The following is a 15,410-nucleotide window of genomic DNA, read 5'->3' on the forward strand; positions in this document are numbered from 1 at the left end:
TCCAATGGGTGTACACGTGCTTACTCCGCGCTTCTTGTACGTTGTGTGAGGCGCCAGAGCCGAGAGTGACGGAGGGAAGCACCGAATACTGTAGGCTCGCATATGAGGGACCTCCACCCGAGTAGTTGGAGAAGCGAGTCAGGAAAGGCTGGCTCCTCAGCTTAGATTTGAAGGATGGACCAAAAAGTGAGGTGAGTGTCCCCAGCAAATGTGGAGGGATTGACGGCGTTGCGACACCACCCTGGCCACTGGAGCAGACGATTTAACAAGGCATTTCGGATGATAATCTAAAGGCAATGGGAAGCCTGGAAAGGTTTAAAAGCGAGAAGGGACAAATTTTGGAAGGAAGCTGCTGAGAACTCTTTGAGAAAGACTGAGCAAGGAGGGAGAGGGGTGGAGACATGAGACGACTGTCGGTAAACGAGCCTTAAGAAAGGCAGTCCAGGAGAGAGAGGATGAGACAGACCTGGGGCGGTCGGTGAGACCTGAGATTGCAAGGAGCGATAGGAAACTTATGGGATAACAAGGTTTGAGGATTGATTGGATCTGGAGAATGAGAGAGAAGATGGAATAATTTAGTAAATGTCAAAGGCCATATCAATAAGAATGGACATTTAAAAAGCAGACAACTGATTGGTCATCTGGAAAGAGACAATGCCCTGTCCATACCTTATACTGCATCCAGAACCAAGTCCAGCTGGGCTCACAGGATCTTAGATTCTTTTATGTTACAAATTACGTGATCAATCCACCTTGGAAATAGTGTCAGATAGCCTCAGTCCATTAACATACACTCACACCTGAGGGGTATGAAACAACCTTGTCATCCAAGGCCAAATGAAAATGCCTGATTGGTTCAGTTTGTCTGGGAAAACTGAGCTATTCATAGTGCTATCAAAAAAAACTTTCTTCAAGGGTTCCTGGTGGCTCAGTCAGTTAAGCTTTGGGGAGGGTAAGGTGCTCCTCTGAATTGGGAAGAAAAGAATCACAGATGCATGATCAAAGGTTGGGGCTCAGCAAACTTTTTCTATGAAAGGCCAGAAAGTAACTATCCCAGGTTTTGCTGGACATATTTTCACATATTCTTCATTTTTACCATCATTTTTACAGGATTAAAACCCTATTTAGCTCACAGCTAGCACAGGATTTGACACAAGGGCTGTAGTTTGCTGAAGTCAATGGTTTTAAAATGATTCTACAGGGCAGCCCGGATACCTCAGTGGTTTAGCACTGCCTTCAGCCCAGGGCCTGATCCTGGACACCTGGGATCGAGTCTCACGTCAGGCTCCCTCCATGGAGCCTGCTTCTTCCCTCTGCCTGTGTCTCTGCCTCTCTCTCTTTGTGTGTCTCTCATGAATAAATAAAATCTTAAAAATAAATAAATAAAATAAAATTATTTTTTTTTATTTATATACAGAGGTGTATAAGGAGTTCAATCTTGGCCTCTTTCTCCAGTGATGTTACCTACTGAGAACACATGGGGCAATGATGGGCTCAAATAATGGAGTACAAACCAAAATATCTATTGTGAAGAATGATGTAAGAAAAAAATCTTAAGGTTGAATGGAAAGATTAGAAAGCAACACTGAACACCCAAGTGAGATTGAAAACAAAACAACTGGGTTGCCTGGGTGGCTCAATCAGTTAAGCATCTGCCTTTGGCTCAGATCATTATCTCAGGACCTGGGATGGAGCCCCACATCAGGCTCAGCGGGGAGTCTGCTTCTTCCTCTCCCTTTGCCCCTACCCCTGCTGTACTCTCTCTCTCTCTAATAAATAAATCTTTTTAAAAAAAAAATAAATGATAGACTCAATCCACACAATTGTTTGTACAATCTGGGGCAAATCTGCTTAAGGCAAACAGGTGGATTAACCTAATGTCAGGATTTGACATATAAGAGAATGCCAAGGCAGAAGGAATGAAGACTCTAGTGGGAGGAGTTTGTATTGAGTGACTAGGAGTCCAAGCCGAGCAGAGGTGAGGGCTGGAAACCAACAAGAACAAGGAGAAGCTGAGGAATCAGGTTGGGAGAGGCCATGAAGCAGGTTTCAGGAACTTTTCCAGAAATGTTATAGGCAAACTAAGCATAAAATGCATATCCTGTTTGCTTTCCATAAACAGAATCATGCTAGATTCTGTTCTGCACTTTGCTTTTTTTTTTAATATTTTATTTATTTATTTGAGAGAGAGAGCATAAGCAGGGGGAGTGGCAGAGGGAAAGGGAGAGGCAAGTTCCCTGCTGAGCAGGGATCCCAATCCAGGGCTTGATGCAGGGCTCAATCCCAGGACCCCAGGATCATGACCTGCACTGAAGGCAGACACTTAATACACTGAGCCACCAAGGTACTCCCCTTTTCCAAATGTCTTGCAAATATTTTCCTATTTGTCTTTTTTTTTTAAGATTTATTGACTTATTTTAGAGAGAGAGAATCCTCAAGCAGACTCCACATTGAGCACAGAGTCCGAGCGGGGCTCCATCCCAGGACCCTGAGATCATGACCTGAGCTGAAACCAAGAAGCAGACACTTAACCAACTACACCACTCAGGCACCTCTCATTTGTCTTTCTTAATGAACTTCATGCATAGCAAAAGATTGTATGTTTTATGTATTCAAATTCATTCACCCTTTTTTTTTTAAAGATTTGAGAGAGAGAAAGAGCATGTACAGACAAGCAGGGGGTGGCGTGGGAGGGGAAAGGGCAGAGGGAGAAGCAGACTCCCTGGTGAGCAGGGAGCTGGACACAGACCTCCATCCACACAGACCTCCATCCCAGGACCCTGATAACATGACTTAAGCAGAAGGCAGATAGATGCCTAACCGACTGAGCCCTTCATTCAATCTTTTTAGAAAAATCTCTGTGCCTTCCATATTCCCAGTGGCTATCAAGTTTCCTCAACGCCATTTGTTGATGGCTCTATTTTTTCCTGTATAAAGGTGCCTCTGTGTTTGGACTCCTGTAATCTATCTGGATCCTATGTTAGAACTTGCCAAATTGTTTTATACTTCTTGTTTGTATTTGAAAGAGCTTTTCTACATCACTGTCCCTTCTTTCCCATGATTTAAAGAAAAGATTTTTGGAGAAAAATTAAAAACAGTAGTCTGAAAACTACAAAGCATATCAGACAAATTCCAACCTCATGCTTCTAGCCCCGAAAGATCAGAATATAGCCAAAGGATTGCTGGGGAAATGGCATTGTCAAAAAGAAGACAGATTTCAGGGATACTAAATAAAGGAGGGCATTTTTTCCTAGCAAGGAACAGGGTACCAAATGAGTGGAGATCATTCTAAGGGCCTGAGAGAAAAGAAGGGGAAAAGGGAGAAAGGAAGGGAGAAAGAGACAGAGGGGCAGAGGGAGAGAAGAAGAAAATTATCTAACAAAAGAAAATTATCTCTCTGGTTCTTTGATAAGAAAAGTGGATAGAATTGTATCTGGTATATCTATATTTTACTTATATTACCCTTACTTAACCTTTAAGATTTAATATGAGTTTTTGAATAGGTAAAACATTTACATGATCTGAGAGTCAAAATCATATTAAAGGTTTAACCACAAAAATTATTGCTCCTACCTCTGCTCGTTCCTCCCAGCCCATTCCCTAATCTACCCCCATCTCCAAAGACATATTATTGTATGGGCTTCAAGTATTTATTTGCAAATACTAATATTTGTATATTTTTCCCTATCTTCCCCCCTTCGTTTCTTACATAAAAGGGACTATTAAAAAAGAAAGAAAGAAAGAAAAAACAGAAAAGGGACTATACCAGACACCTTGTTTTTTATCATGTAGTGTGTCCTAGAAAATTTTCCATGTCAGTATATATAGACATCTTTCTCACTTTTTTCTTTTTTTTTTTCACTTTTTTTTCTTAAGTTAGGGTGGATGTAACATAATTTTTTTAAAGATTTTATTTATTTATTCATGAGAGACACAGGCAGAGGGAGGAGGCTCCCTGCAGGGAGCCTGATGCAGGACTCCGCCCCAGAACTCTAGGATCATGACCTGAGCCAAAGGCAGATGCTCAACCACTGAGCTACCCAGGCACACCAATGTAACATAATTTAACATGTCCCCTATTAATGGAGTTTTGAGTTGCTCGTTTGATGTGACAAATGCAGCACTTAGTATCCTTGTACGTATGTCAGTTTTAAACATGTGTGCAGGTATATCTGTTAGATAAATATTTAAAGTTAAAGCAGTAATGCTTCTGTAGTTTTGCACGTTGCAAGATTCCTCTCAGCAGGGGTTATCTCATTTTGCACTTCCATCCACAACATGTGACAATGCCCAATATCCTACAGCTTAGCCAACACGTTACATCAAAATTTTGCACTTCTTCTAATTTCTTTAACATATTAATAATAGCGATTTTAAAGTTTGTGTCCACTAACCCCAATATTTGGTTGAACATGGCATCTGCTTCAATGGGTTATTTTTTTGTCTGAGTCACATTTTTGCATGTCTCTGGTAATTTCATATCAAATGTCAGTATTTGTGCATAAAGGAAGCAAATAGGCTCCGAGTCTTCTAAAATAGGGACAGTGCTTCATTCAAAAGTATGTGTTTCGACTTAAAAAAAAAAAATCACTGCCCCATCATGGAAGGGGTTGATCACTTTTTTATCAACTACCCCAAGTAAATGTTACTCCCCTTCAGTAGAAAGGAATCTACTCCAGGAGATTTTTCTTGAATTTTAGTCTTAAGTTATCAGTTCTGTCTCTTTATTTCAGTCCCTACCCTGGGGACTCCAGTTTCACACATCTTGAATCTCCATTTCTTGTCTTTTTTTTTTTTTTTTAATTTTTATTTATTTGTGATAGTCACAGAGAGAGAGAGAGAATGAGGCAGAGACACAGGCAGAGGGAGAAGCAGGCTCCATGCACCGGGAGCCCTACGTGGGATTCGATCCCGGGTCTCCAGGATCGCGCCCTGGGCCAAAGGCAGGCGCCAAACCGCTGCGCCACCCAGGGATCCCCATTTCTTGTCTTTTATTGCTTCCACTTTCTTGCTAATCCTTTTTGGGTATTTCATTTCCTTCACTTATCCTTTATTTCTCTCACTGTTCCAGGATCTACTCTGGTACTTCTTGTAAGTTAGTCTTCATCCCTGACTTTTTCCAGTCCTTTCTTGAATTCTGTCCATTCTCATGTCAAATTCCCATTATCTGACCCTCACCTTCTGTTGTCAGGATGTTTTTTCTCTGAGTTCCTATGATTCTGGTTTGTGGGGGGAGGGGTTCCCCCTAGCTGCAATTGTTTCATTAAGTTTTTAAATTTATCTTGAAATGTTCCTTTAGTCTGTGCCAACACTTTTCTGGTGAATTTTCTTCATATCCAGACTTCTACAACTTCTCTTTCCACTTTTTTTTTTTTTTTTTAGTAATAATACCTTTGTATTGATACTGCTGTTTTACTCTTATTTGAATGAGTTGGGTTTTCCTGGGTCAGCTACTTGCAGGAGCCTGTGGAAGGGGAGTCAGGGAAGCAAAGCATTCCCTGCTTCTCAGTGTGAGGACTCTTTCTTCGCTACATGGAGGGATACTTTCTTTAAGAATAGTTCCCTGTGAAATGCTCTGCATCACTTGCCATCAGGGAAATACAAATCAAAACTACAATGAGATACCACCTCACACCAGTGAGAATGGGGAAAATTAACAAGGCAGGAAACAACCAATGTTGGAGAGGATGCGGAGAAAAGGGAACCCTCTTACACTGTTGGTGGGAATGTGAACTGGTGCAGCCACTCTGGAAAACTGTGTGGAGGTTCCTCAAACAGTTAAAAATAGACCTGCCCTACGACCCAGCAATTGCACTGTTGGGGATTTACCCCAAAGATACAAATGCAGTGAAACGCCGGGACACCTGCACCCCGATGTTTCTAGCAGCAATGGCCACTATAGCCAAACTGTGGAAGGAGCCTCGGTGTCCAACGAAAGATGAATGGATAAAGAAGATGTGGTTTATGTATACAATGGAATATTACTCAGCTATTAGAAATGACAAATACCCACCATTTGCTTCAACGTGGATGGAACTGGAGGGTATTATGCTGAGTGAAGTAAGTCAGTCGGAGAAGGACAAACATTATATGTTCTCATTCATTTGGGGAATATAAATAATAGTGAAAGGGAATATAAGGGAAGGGAGAAGAAATGTGTGGGAAATATCAGAAAGGGAGACAGAACGTAAAGACTGCTAACTCTGGGAAACGAACTAGGGGTGGTAGAAGGGGAGGAGGGCGGGGGGTGGGAGTGAATGGGTGACGGGCACTGGGTATTATTCTGTATGTTAGTAAATTGAACACCAATAAAAAAATAAAATAAAATAAAATAAAAAAAAAAAAAAAAAAAAAAAAAAGAATAGTTCCCTGTGTAGTCAGGATTCCTTGGATTCTTACATACTAACTTGATTCAGAGGGCTCATACTACCATTCACTTTCTTTCCCCAAGCCATACTGTCACTAACCTTCCAAAGTGGTCTCTCTTTTGAAAGGTGGTGCTTTGGGGCACCTGGGTGGCTCAGTCAGTTAAGCATCTACCTTTGGCTCAGGTCATGATCCTGGGGTCCTGGGATGGAGTTCCACATCCAGCTCCCTGCTAAATGGGGACCCTGCTTCTCCCTCTGCCCCTTCCCCCTGCTTGTGCACTATTAAATAAATAAATAAAATATTTTTTAAATAAAGTGGTGCTTTAAAAAAATAAAAAATTAAAAAAAAAATAAAGTGGTGCTTTGCTTCCTTAAATCTTTCCTTTTATAGACTCCCATGTACTTTCCATGCCTTCTCTGCCTCCCCTGTACACCCTCTGTTTCTTTCCTATCCTGTTCATAGCCATTCCCTCTCAGGATGGATCTTTCTCAGATATCTGAAGGTTATATTTGTTAATGATTTTTTAAATTTCCTACCACTTGGGCCTCTATATATTCCCTGGTGCACCTCTCTTTGCCCACCATACCAGTGTCCCAGTTGTGGCTTCCTATACTGGTTCTGCTGGTTTAGTGTTTTGGGCTACAGTTACACATTTTAGAGTTTATAAGTTTTCTCTATTCCTAGTTTCACTAATTATAGTTCCTGTATAGTTCCCGGTTTTTTGTTGTTGTTCTTTAAGAGGAAAAGTGAGGAGACTGGAACTAGGCTGTCATCATATCTCTAATAAGAAACTCTCAAGAGGAATGCCTGGGTGGCTCAGTGGTTGAGCATCTGCCTTTGGCCCAGGGTGTGGTCCTGGAGTCCTGGGATCAAGTCCCTCATTGGGCTCCCTGCATGAAGTCTGTTTCTTTCTCTCTGCCTATGTCTCTGCCTCTCTCTGTGTCTCTCATGAATAAATAAATAAAATCTTTAAAAAAAGAAACTCAAGATACCTTTTGGAGAGAAATGTACTAAGAAACTAAAAACTAGGGTGCCTGGGTGGCTCAGTCAGTTAAGCGTCTGCCATCAGCTCAGGTCATGACCCCACATTGGGCTCCCTGCTCCATGGGGAGTCTGCTTCTCCTTGTCCCTCTGCTGTTCCCCCAGTTTGCACTCTCTCACTTGCTCTCGCTCTCTCTCTCTCAAATAAAGAGGGACACTTGGGTGGCTCAGTGGTTGAGCATCTGCCTTTGGCTCAGGGCGTGATCCCAGTTCAGGGATCGAGTCCCACATCAGAATTCCTGTGAGAAGCCTGCTTCTCCCTCTGCCTATGTCTCTGCCTCTCTCTGTGTCTCTCATAAGTAAATAAAATTTTTTTAAGAAAATAATAAATAAAAAATAAATAAAAAAGAAAACTAAAAATCTAAAAACACCAAGTGTAAAATGTTTTAAATAAATAAATAAAATAAATTTTAAAAATTAAAATAAATAAAAATAAATAAAAATAATAATAACAATAAATAAAAACACCAAGTGGCTGTTTTTAGGTACACATGTCTTAGATTCTCTGCTTGGATGTGAGCCTCTGGAGAACAAGAACTAACCTCCAAGGTGCACTGCATAAGGTCCACCTATAATGAACATTGGCTAACAGAACAAAGCCCACACAACTCTAGCCATGTCCATCAGATGCCCTTCCAGAAAGACCTATACAGCTTCCCATACTTGCTTCTGAAGTTGCACTGTTTAAGTTATAGGAGCTTTTCCCACCTCTGTGTTCTTTAGACAGTAAAATGGTGAGGCATTGCTGGTGGGTATTGTTCGGATGAAGAGTGGATATGAAGCCAGCAGAGGGCTTGGATCACTGTTCTAGCTACCCCCCACAACTGCCCAGAAGCATTCATATTTCCAGCTACACCCATCCTAGCTGAGGGGTTGAGAGATCCCCAGTCTGAAAGCACTATCAGGACAGTGAAGGGAGGGCACATTAGAGATACCCTGGCTCTAGGGAGAGTTTGGAACACCTGTATGTTGGTTGGCTAACTTGCCTCTGCTTCCCGTCCTCCCTCCCAGGTGGCACAGACCCATTAACCTCAGACCTGCAGACCTGGGAGCTCAATCTTGAGAAGCATTCACTTTTAACCACTCCCAACTCTTCCCTCCAACACATACTCAATTTTCCTGAACTGGTCACACCTTTGTCTGGGGACATCACTTATTTTTAATGTCACTAACTCAAACACCCTCTGTTGGGGTCATATTCTGTTTTTGTTTTACAAAAGCTCACTTCACTTGATCATTTGATAATATTCCTTCCTCCCCTCTTTTCCTCCAGGCTGTTTTTTTTTTTTTTTTTTTTTAAGATTTGGATTAACAGACAGTAGTCTTTCTTTTATTAAAAACACCTGCAAAAAAAACAAAAAAAACACCCACTCAGGAAACAGAATAATTCAAAAAAACTTTTACCAAATTGCAAATACAAGCCAGACAGAATCACTGTGAGTGTGGGGAAGTGACACTCAGGAAGTTCAACAGAAGCCACAGAGATTGGCTGCCACTCGGGCCTCCACAAATCCACTCACACAGCGGATGACAGGTGGAGGATGCTCTCCTGGACTAGATAATTGTTTCTTCCTTCAGCAGTGTCTCCTTTTGTATTGAGCTCAGTTCTCCTCCCAAACTCTCCAGATTCTCCAGGTGTGGGACCCCTTGGGTCTCCTCCATACTCTGGGAGTTGGGCAACAAATGGCAGCCAAGGCAGGCTGTTTCTTGAAAGAGGCAGATGGCACCTGGGTGACAGTGAAAAGTTTGGGTCAGGTTAGAGTGTAGAGCTCTGCACCCTACTAAAGGTCAGGAACTCCCTTCTCTAATGTGACCCCCACCCCCACCCTGCACCCACCTTCCCTCATTCTCCCCCACCCAATGCAAAGTATTACAGAGACAGACAGCAAACAAGAGTGCATCACAAGACAAGGCATACAAATAGATGGATAAGCTCACAGAACCATAGCCAGTGTTGGAAGACATCTTAACAACTGTCCAATTATTAATAGGTAAGAAAACAAGTTTTAAGAGAGGAAAACCAAAAAACAAAACAAAACAAAACAAAAAAAGAGAGCGAGAGAGAGAGAGGAAAACCAAGGCCTCTTAATGCCCAACTCAAGATCCTCAGTAAAGTAAAAGAAAGGAAAAATAGAATTGATGTCATTAAACAAATGAAGATATCTTGAGTGAATAATAAATGCTGTATTAAGGTTAAGACTGAGATAAAGGATAACTGCTATTTTCAGCATTATAGCAGACTAAATACTTTCCCATTAAAAACAATAAAAATCCTATATAAAATATTTCTTCAAAACTTTTTTGTAAATACATCATCAAACTGGCATCAGGGTAAGGCATTCTTACAAACAAAACCCTAGTGAAAACAGAAACTCAGAGTTTAAGCAAGCACACAATGGGCCTGCACCTTGGAGACATACACTCAACCCAGGTGACCCTGAGTTTCCATTCTGTAGGCCATCCGGTACACAGAAAATGAAAGGAAAAGCCTAGGGCCTGCTCAGGATGAGGAATCTTATAAGGGTCTGCCATATGAAGCTAGAACTTCAAAGTTACCTGTATTAACTGAGAATTCATAAACAGAGGCCAGCTGTTACATAGATCTGCAACTAAATTCACAATATCAAGTGTGATCTTAGGCTAGTTGTGCACCCAAACACTCAAGCAGAAGCAAATGCAAATCTCTTTTTGAAAAAATACTTTAGGGCAGCCCGGGTGGCTCAGCGGTTCAGCGACGCCTTCAGCCTAGGGTGATCCTGGGGACCTGGGATTGAGTCCCAGGTCAGACTCCCTGCATGGAGCCTGCTTCTCCCTCTGCCTGTCTGTCTGTCTCTCTCTCTCTGTGATTCTCGTGAATAAATAAATAAAATATTTAAAAAGAAAAAATACTTTAGGGTGCCTGGGTGACTCAGTCAGTTAAATATCTGCCTTCAACTCAGGTCATGATCTCAGGGTCCTGGGTCCCGCTTGGCAGAAAGCCTGCTTCTCCTTCTCCCTCTGCCCATAACTGCCACTTGCTCATTCAATCTCTCTCTCTCAAATAAATTATTTTAAAAAAACATGTTAAATACAGGCCTCAAAGAATTTCTACTCGAAAAAAAATTCCAAGGAAACTGAATTCACAAACATACTAAGAAAGAAGACACCACAAATAAGAGCCTGCAAAACAAGCAGCCAATGGACTCAGAACTGCATATCATTCAGTTGTTTAACTTATATGACACAGAATGCAAAGTATGTCTTAACATGTACAATTAAAAATAGATTTAGAGAATAGATTAAAAATATAAGTCAGGAAAAAGAATATAAAAATAACATGATTTAAGGGAAAATATAATTTTCAGTTATAAAAACAGATTGACTGAAATAAAAACTTAATGGATAGGTTAAGCAGTTGACCAGACACAGTTGTAAAGTGAATGGATGAAGTTGAAGATACATCTATATAAGTTATTCAGAATGCAGCCCAGAAAGACAAACAGATGTAAAGCATGAAAAGAAAGAGAGAAATACAAAGGGTAGAGTGACAAAGTCTAACAGATGTCCTCCTGGAGTTCCACGAAGGAAAGAAAAAAGAAGGAAAGAACATAGAGATAAAAAAAGAGATACAAATGGTGTATAAATTCTGAAAGACATGGGACAGTCCGGGTGGCTCAGCGGTTTAGTGCCACCTTCGGTCCAGGGCCTGATCCTGGAGACCTGGGATCAAGTCCCAGGCTCCTTGCGTGCAGCCTGCTTCTCCCTCTGCCTGTGTCTCTGCCTCTCTCTCTCTCTGTGTCTCTCATGAATAAATAATAAAATATTTTTTAAAAAATTCTGAAAGACATCACTCTTCAGACTCCATTCACAACACAAATCATAATACAAATATCCACATCCTACAAAGTATCAAAGTCTGAGAGAGAAAAAGAAGATTGCTTCAAAAAAAATGACATTTTTACAGAGTCAGCAATAACAATGGAAGTAGTAAAATAATGATAATAGAATATTTTGAATGCTGTCAGAATAGTGTCAACTTAAAATATAAGTTTGAAAAAATATATAAGTTCAAAACTGATTTTAATTAAAAAATGAAACTAAGATTATTTCATACAAACAAAATATGAGAGGGTATATCACTAACTGACCCTCACTAAAATCCATTATAAAAGATGTATTTCAGGCAGAAGGACAGAAGGTCTGAGAAGAAAAAAAAAAAAAAAAAAAGAAGGTCTGAGAAGGTTTGATGAGCACCTAAACTGGTAAATTGTGGCTAAATTTAAATCAACAAATATTAAATGCATAAAATAATAATGTCAAATATACAGAATTAAAAAGAAAACAAAAACTAAAACATGCAAAATAGCATATAAATTGGGAAGGCATTACGTTGTATTAATAATACGCTGTATTATTTATAAAAAGAACAAATATGTCAATGAACTTTCAACTTCATTTACTAAGCACATAAAAATGTAAAGAGTAACTACCGTAAGAATATAAATAGACTGTGTAACTTCTAAAGAGAGAAATATAATGAGAATTGCATCAATAAAAGTCAGTCAATTCAAAGCAAGGCAAGAGAGGTGGGGGGTGGGAAGCAGAAAAAAACTGAAAACCCAAAGTAAGGTGGTAGGAAAAAAATACAAATATATCAGTAGTCACAATAAGTAAATCAATAATAAATGCTCCTGTGAAAAGACAAAGATTATAAGACTAGATGAAAAAGATATAATCATAAGCTGTGTGATTAAATATAAACAAAAAATTAGAAAGATATATAACAGGCATATACTAACCTAAGGAATGTAGAAGTAGTTAGAATAGTATCAGATAAAACAGAACAAAAGGGATTACTAGAAATTAAAAGGGTCACAGCATAATGATTGAAGTTTAATCCACCAGTAAAATAGAACTTTTTTTTTTTTTTTTAATTCATGAGAGACACAGAGTAAGAAGCAGAGACATATAGACAGAGGGAGAAGCAGGCTCCCCACAAGAAGCCTGATGCAGGACTTGATCCCAGGACCCAGGATCATGACCTGACCCAAAGGCAAATGCTCAACCACTGAGCCACCCAGGTGCCCCAAAATAGAACAATTCTAAATCAAGATTTAAATAATATAATTAATAAGCCTGATCTAATGTTTATAAATTAAAAATTGCATTCAACATAAAACATGAAAATGGACCTCAAACTAGGCTATAAAACAAGTTCTTAATAAATCTGAACACATAAGGATTATATAGACCATGATCTCTCATTCCATCAAAATTAAGTTAAAATCATAACACAAAGATACAATAAAAATTATCTTGGAATTTTAAAAGTATACTTTAAAATATTAATGGATCCAAAAAATCACAAAAGGAACTAGAAAATACTTGAAAAGAACACTAACATAAAATACTACCTATGAAAATAGGACCTACAAATAAAGCAATTCTTACAGGGGAACTAAGCTTTAATTGCCTACTTAGAAAAGAAGAAGTAAGCAATGGGTTTAGATCCTGACTTAAGAAGCTGGTAAAGGAAAAATAAAAATTAAAAAAAAAAAGAAGCTGGAAAAGGAATAGCAGAATAAATGCAAAACAAAACAAAACAAAAAGGCAGAATAAACGCAGTAGTGCAAAATAAGAAGCAAAAATTAATTAAATAGAAAACAAACATAAAATATGAAGGTTCGAGAAAGCTAAAAGCTGGTTCTTTGAAAGACTAAAAATATGGCAAACCTGTCAAAACTGGCAATGAAAAATGAAAATTAAGTATGAAAAAAGAAGCACATAACTACAGATGCATCACAAGACAAAGTTAAAAAAGAAAACATTTTGAGGGATGCCTGGGTGGCTCAGCGGTTGGGCATCTGCCTTCGGCCCAAGGCATGGTCCTGGAGTCCCAGGATAGAGTCCCACATCTAGCTCCCCACAGGGAGCCTGCTTCTCCCTCTGCCTGTGTCTCTGCCTCTCTCTCTGTGTCTCTCATGAATAAAAAAAAATAAAATCTTAAAAAAAAAAACCTCTGGAAATACCATGCTCCTAAAGACAAGCTTAGTTATACAATTAAATACTTAAGATGGTAAAAATGAATGTAACTTAGAGTTCCTCGTTATCAACATAGAGGTTATAATGTCGATCAAGTAAGTTCCAGAAGAACAAACACAGTACGATTATACTAAGGTTTAAAACATGTGAAAAAATAAAATAAAATAAAACATGTGAGACTAAGCAATATATCATTTAAGGATAAATATTTGTGTAGCAAATATGATTATCATAAACACCAGAATAATTGGTTCCTGCAGGGAGAGAGAGGATGGGGTCAGGAAGAACCACATGGTTGAGGGAGGGAAGACTTCAAAGATACTTAATATTCTACCATATTTCATCAATGTTGGCAAGCCCATTTTTTTCACATTTCTGAAATGAGGATGTGCCTTACAAGCTATAGGACCTTAGTAATTATTCTTGGCATCCTTTTTCTTCCTCAGCGATACATAAATAAGAATGTAACTTACAAATAATGGATTCCACGAAAATACGGCTAGTTCTTAAACTAGAAGGTGGAAATGGGCATACAGTTTATTCTTAATTACCTATCTCTTATATATTATAAATATTTGCATATATTCAATGTATATTAAAGTCAAGTTAAAATAGATTATGTCATGCATGGGTGAGGTTAATATAGCAGGAAGAAGAGCAGGGAAAAAGAACAAAATCAGAGGGATGCCTGGGTGGCTCAGTGGTTGAGCGTCTGCCTTTGGCTAAGGTGTGATCCTGGGGTTCCAGGCTGGAGTCCCACATCAGGTTCCCTGCATAGAGCCTGCTTCTCCCTCTGCCTACATCTCTGCCTCTCTTTCTGTGTCTCTCATGAATAAATAAATAAAATCTTTAAACAAAAATTTTTTTAAAAGAACAAAATTAGATAGGATTCAGTGCTTAGATGGTGATGGTATATAAAGACAGGTGAAGGTGAGGTAAATAAGATCATAGATTCCAATATAGAGATAGAGACAGGCATAGAAATCTGTAGGAGTCAGGACAAAGTAAGATAGAATATGAAATCTGGAGGTTGGTTCTAAAAGTCAGGGAGGATGAGGATGGGAGTAGGGCTGAGGCTCTAGAGCAGTGCTGTTGAGTAGAACTTTCTGCAATGATGAAAATTTCTACATCTACACCATTCAATATGGCAGCTACTAGACACATAAGAATGTGCTTACTGAACACCTGAAATGTGGCTAGCATGAATGAGGAACTCAATCTTTATTTATTTCATTTTAATTGATTAAATAGCCACAAGTAGCTAGTAACTACAGTTTAGGACAGCACCACTCTAGATTGTCCACAGCTCCTGCATTCAGACAGTAGGCAGGGAGAAGGGCAGCAGCCCCAGGACACTCACCAGCCACTATAAACAGAAGAATGGCAAAGCCAAGGACGTAGTAAGGCCACTGTACGGAGAACTGGGGGGGGTTGGGCTTCATCCTCAGATTCTGGATCTCCAGGGCATGCAGCAACAAGGCCAGGAAGGCACAGACCCCTGCAGGGTCACAGGGAGGCACTCTTGGCTCTCCTCCCATGGTTCCCACCTTCGCTCTTAATCAGAGTCACGTGGCCTGCAGCCTGTGTGGCTCCTGTGTGGAGACTCTTTTCTCCAGCCCACACTTGTGCCCTCTCAGAGCCAATAACCTCTACCCCACATGCCTGTCTTGCCCTCCTTCCCAACTCATTTCAAAGCCCACGTGCCTCACCTCCCACGGGCCCCGGAACCAGAAATCCCTTCCCCGGTACCCTCTGTGCCCATGCCGTTGGCTGACTACAGATGGGCCCCCCTGGGTGTGACGCTTTGGGTGCAACTCAACCTGATTTTCCCACTGTGAGCGTTCCACCTCCTCCATGTGATGGGAGCCTCCCAGGGTAGGGCCTTGGCCAGCCTTTTAAAGTCAAAAGGTTCCAAAGGGCAGAGATGGTGTCTTCCATCCATTCATCCAAAAACACTTATATTTCACTTATATATTTCC

At 40.1% G+C, this 15,410-nt stretch overlaps 1 protein-coding gene and 1 long non-coding RNA gene across 8 annotated transcripts in view; one reads left to right on the forward strand and one right to left on the reverse strand.

The window, feature by feature from the left end:
• Positions 1–15,410, forward strand: part of LOC125755177 (uncharacterized) — a 16,304-nt gene continuing 894 nt past the window's right edge. Inside the window, exon 1 of the long non-coding RNA XR_007411003.1 lies at positions 1–191. This is a non-coding gene — a long non-coding RNA (uncharacterized LOC125755177). The remainder of the gene's footprint in view (positions 192–15,410) is intronic.
• Positions 8,795–15,410, reverse strand: part of TMEM225B (transmembrane protein 225B) — a 26,760-nt gene continuing 20,144 nt past the window's right edge. For 6 of the 7 annotated variants that reach the window (XM_025426177.3, XM_025426179.3, XM_035717813.2 and 3 more), the window contains 3 exons: positions 15,252–15,323; positions 14,792–14,929; positions 8,795–9,137 (listed from right to left, as the gene is read on the reverse strand). In XM_025426177.3, the coding sequence (XP_025281962.1) occupies positions 8,965–9,137; positions 14,792–14,929; positions 15,252–15,323 (383 nt within the window). In that variant the 3' untranslated portion in view covers positions 8,795–8,964. The remainder of the gene's footprint in view (positions 9,138–14,791; positions 14,930–15,251; positions 15,324–15,410) is intronic. The other variant, XM_025426182.3, reaches the window with a different exon arrangement.

The sequence above is a fragment of the Canis lupus genome, chromosome 6 (assembly GCF_003254725.2).
Source record: "Canis lupus dingo isolate Sandy chromosome 6, ASM325472v2, whole genome shotgun sequence".
NCBI classification, from domain to species: Eukaryota; Metazoa; Chordata; class Mammalia; order Carnivora; family Canidae; genus Canis; species Canis lupus.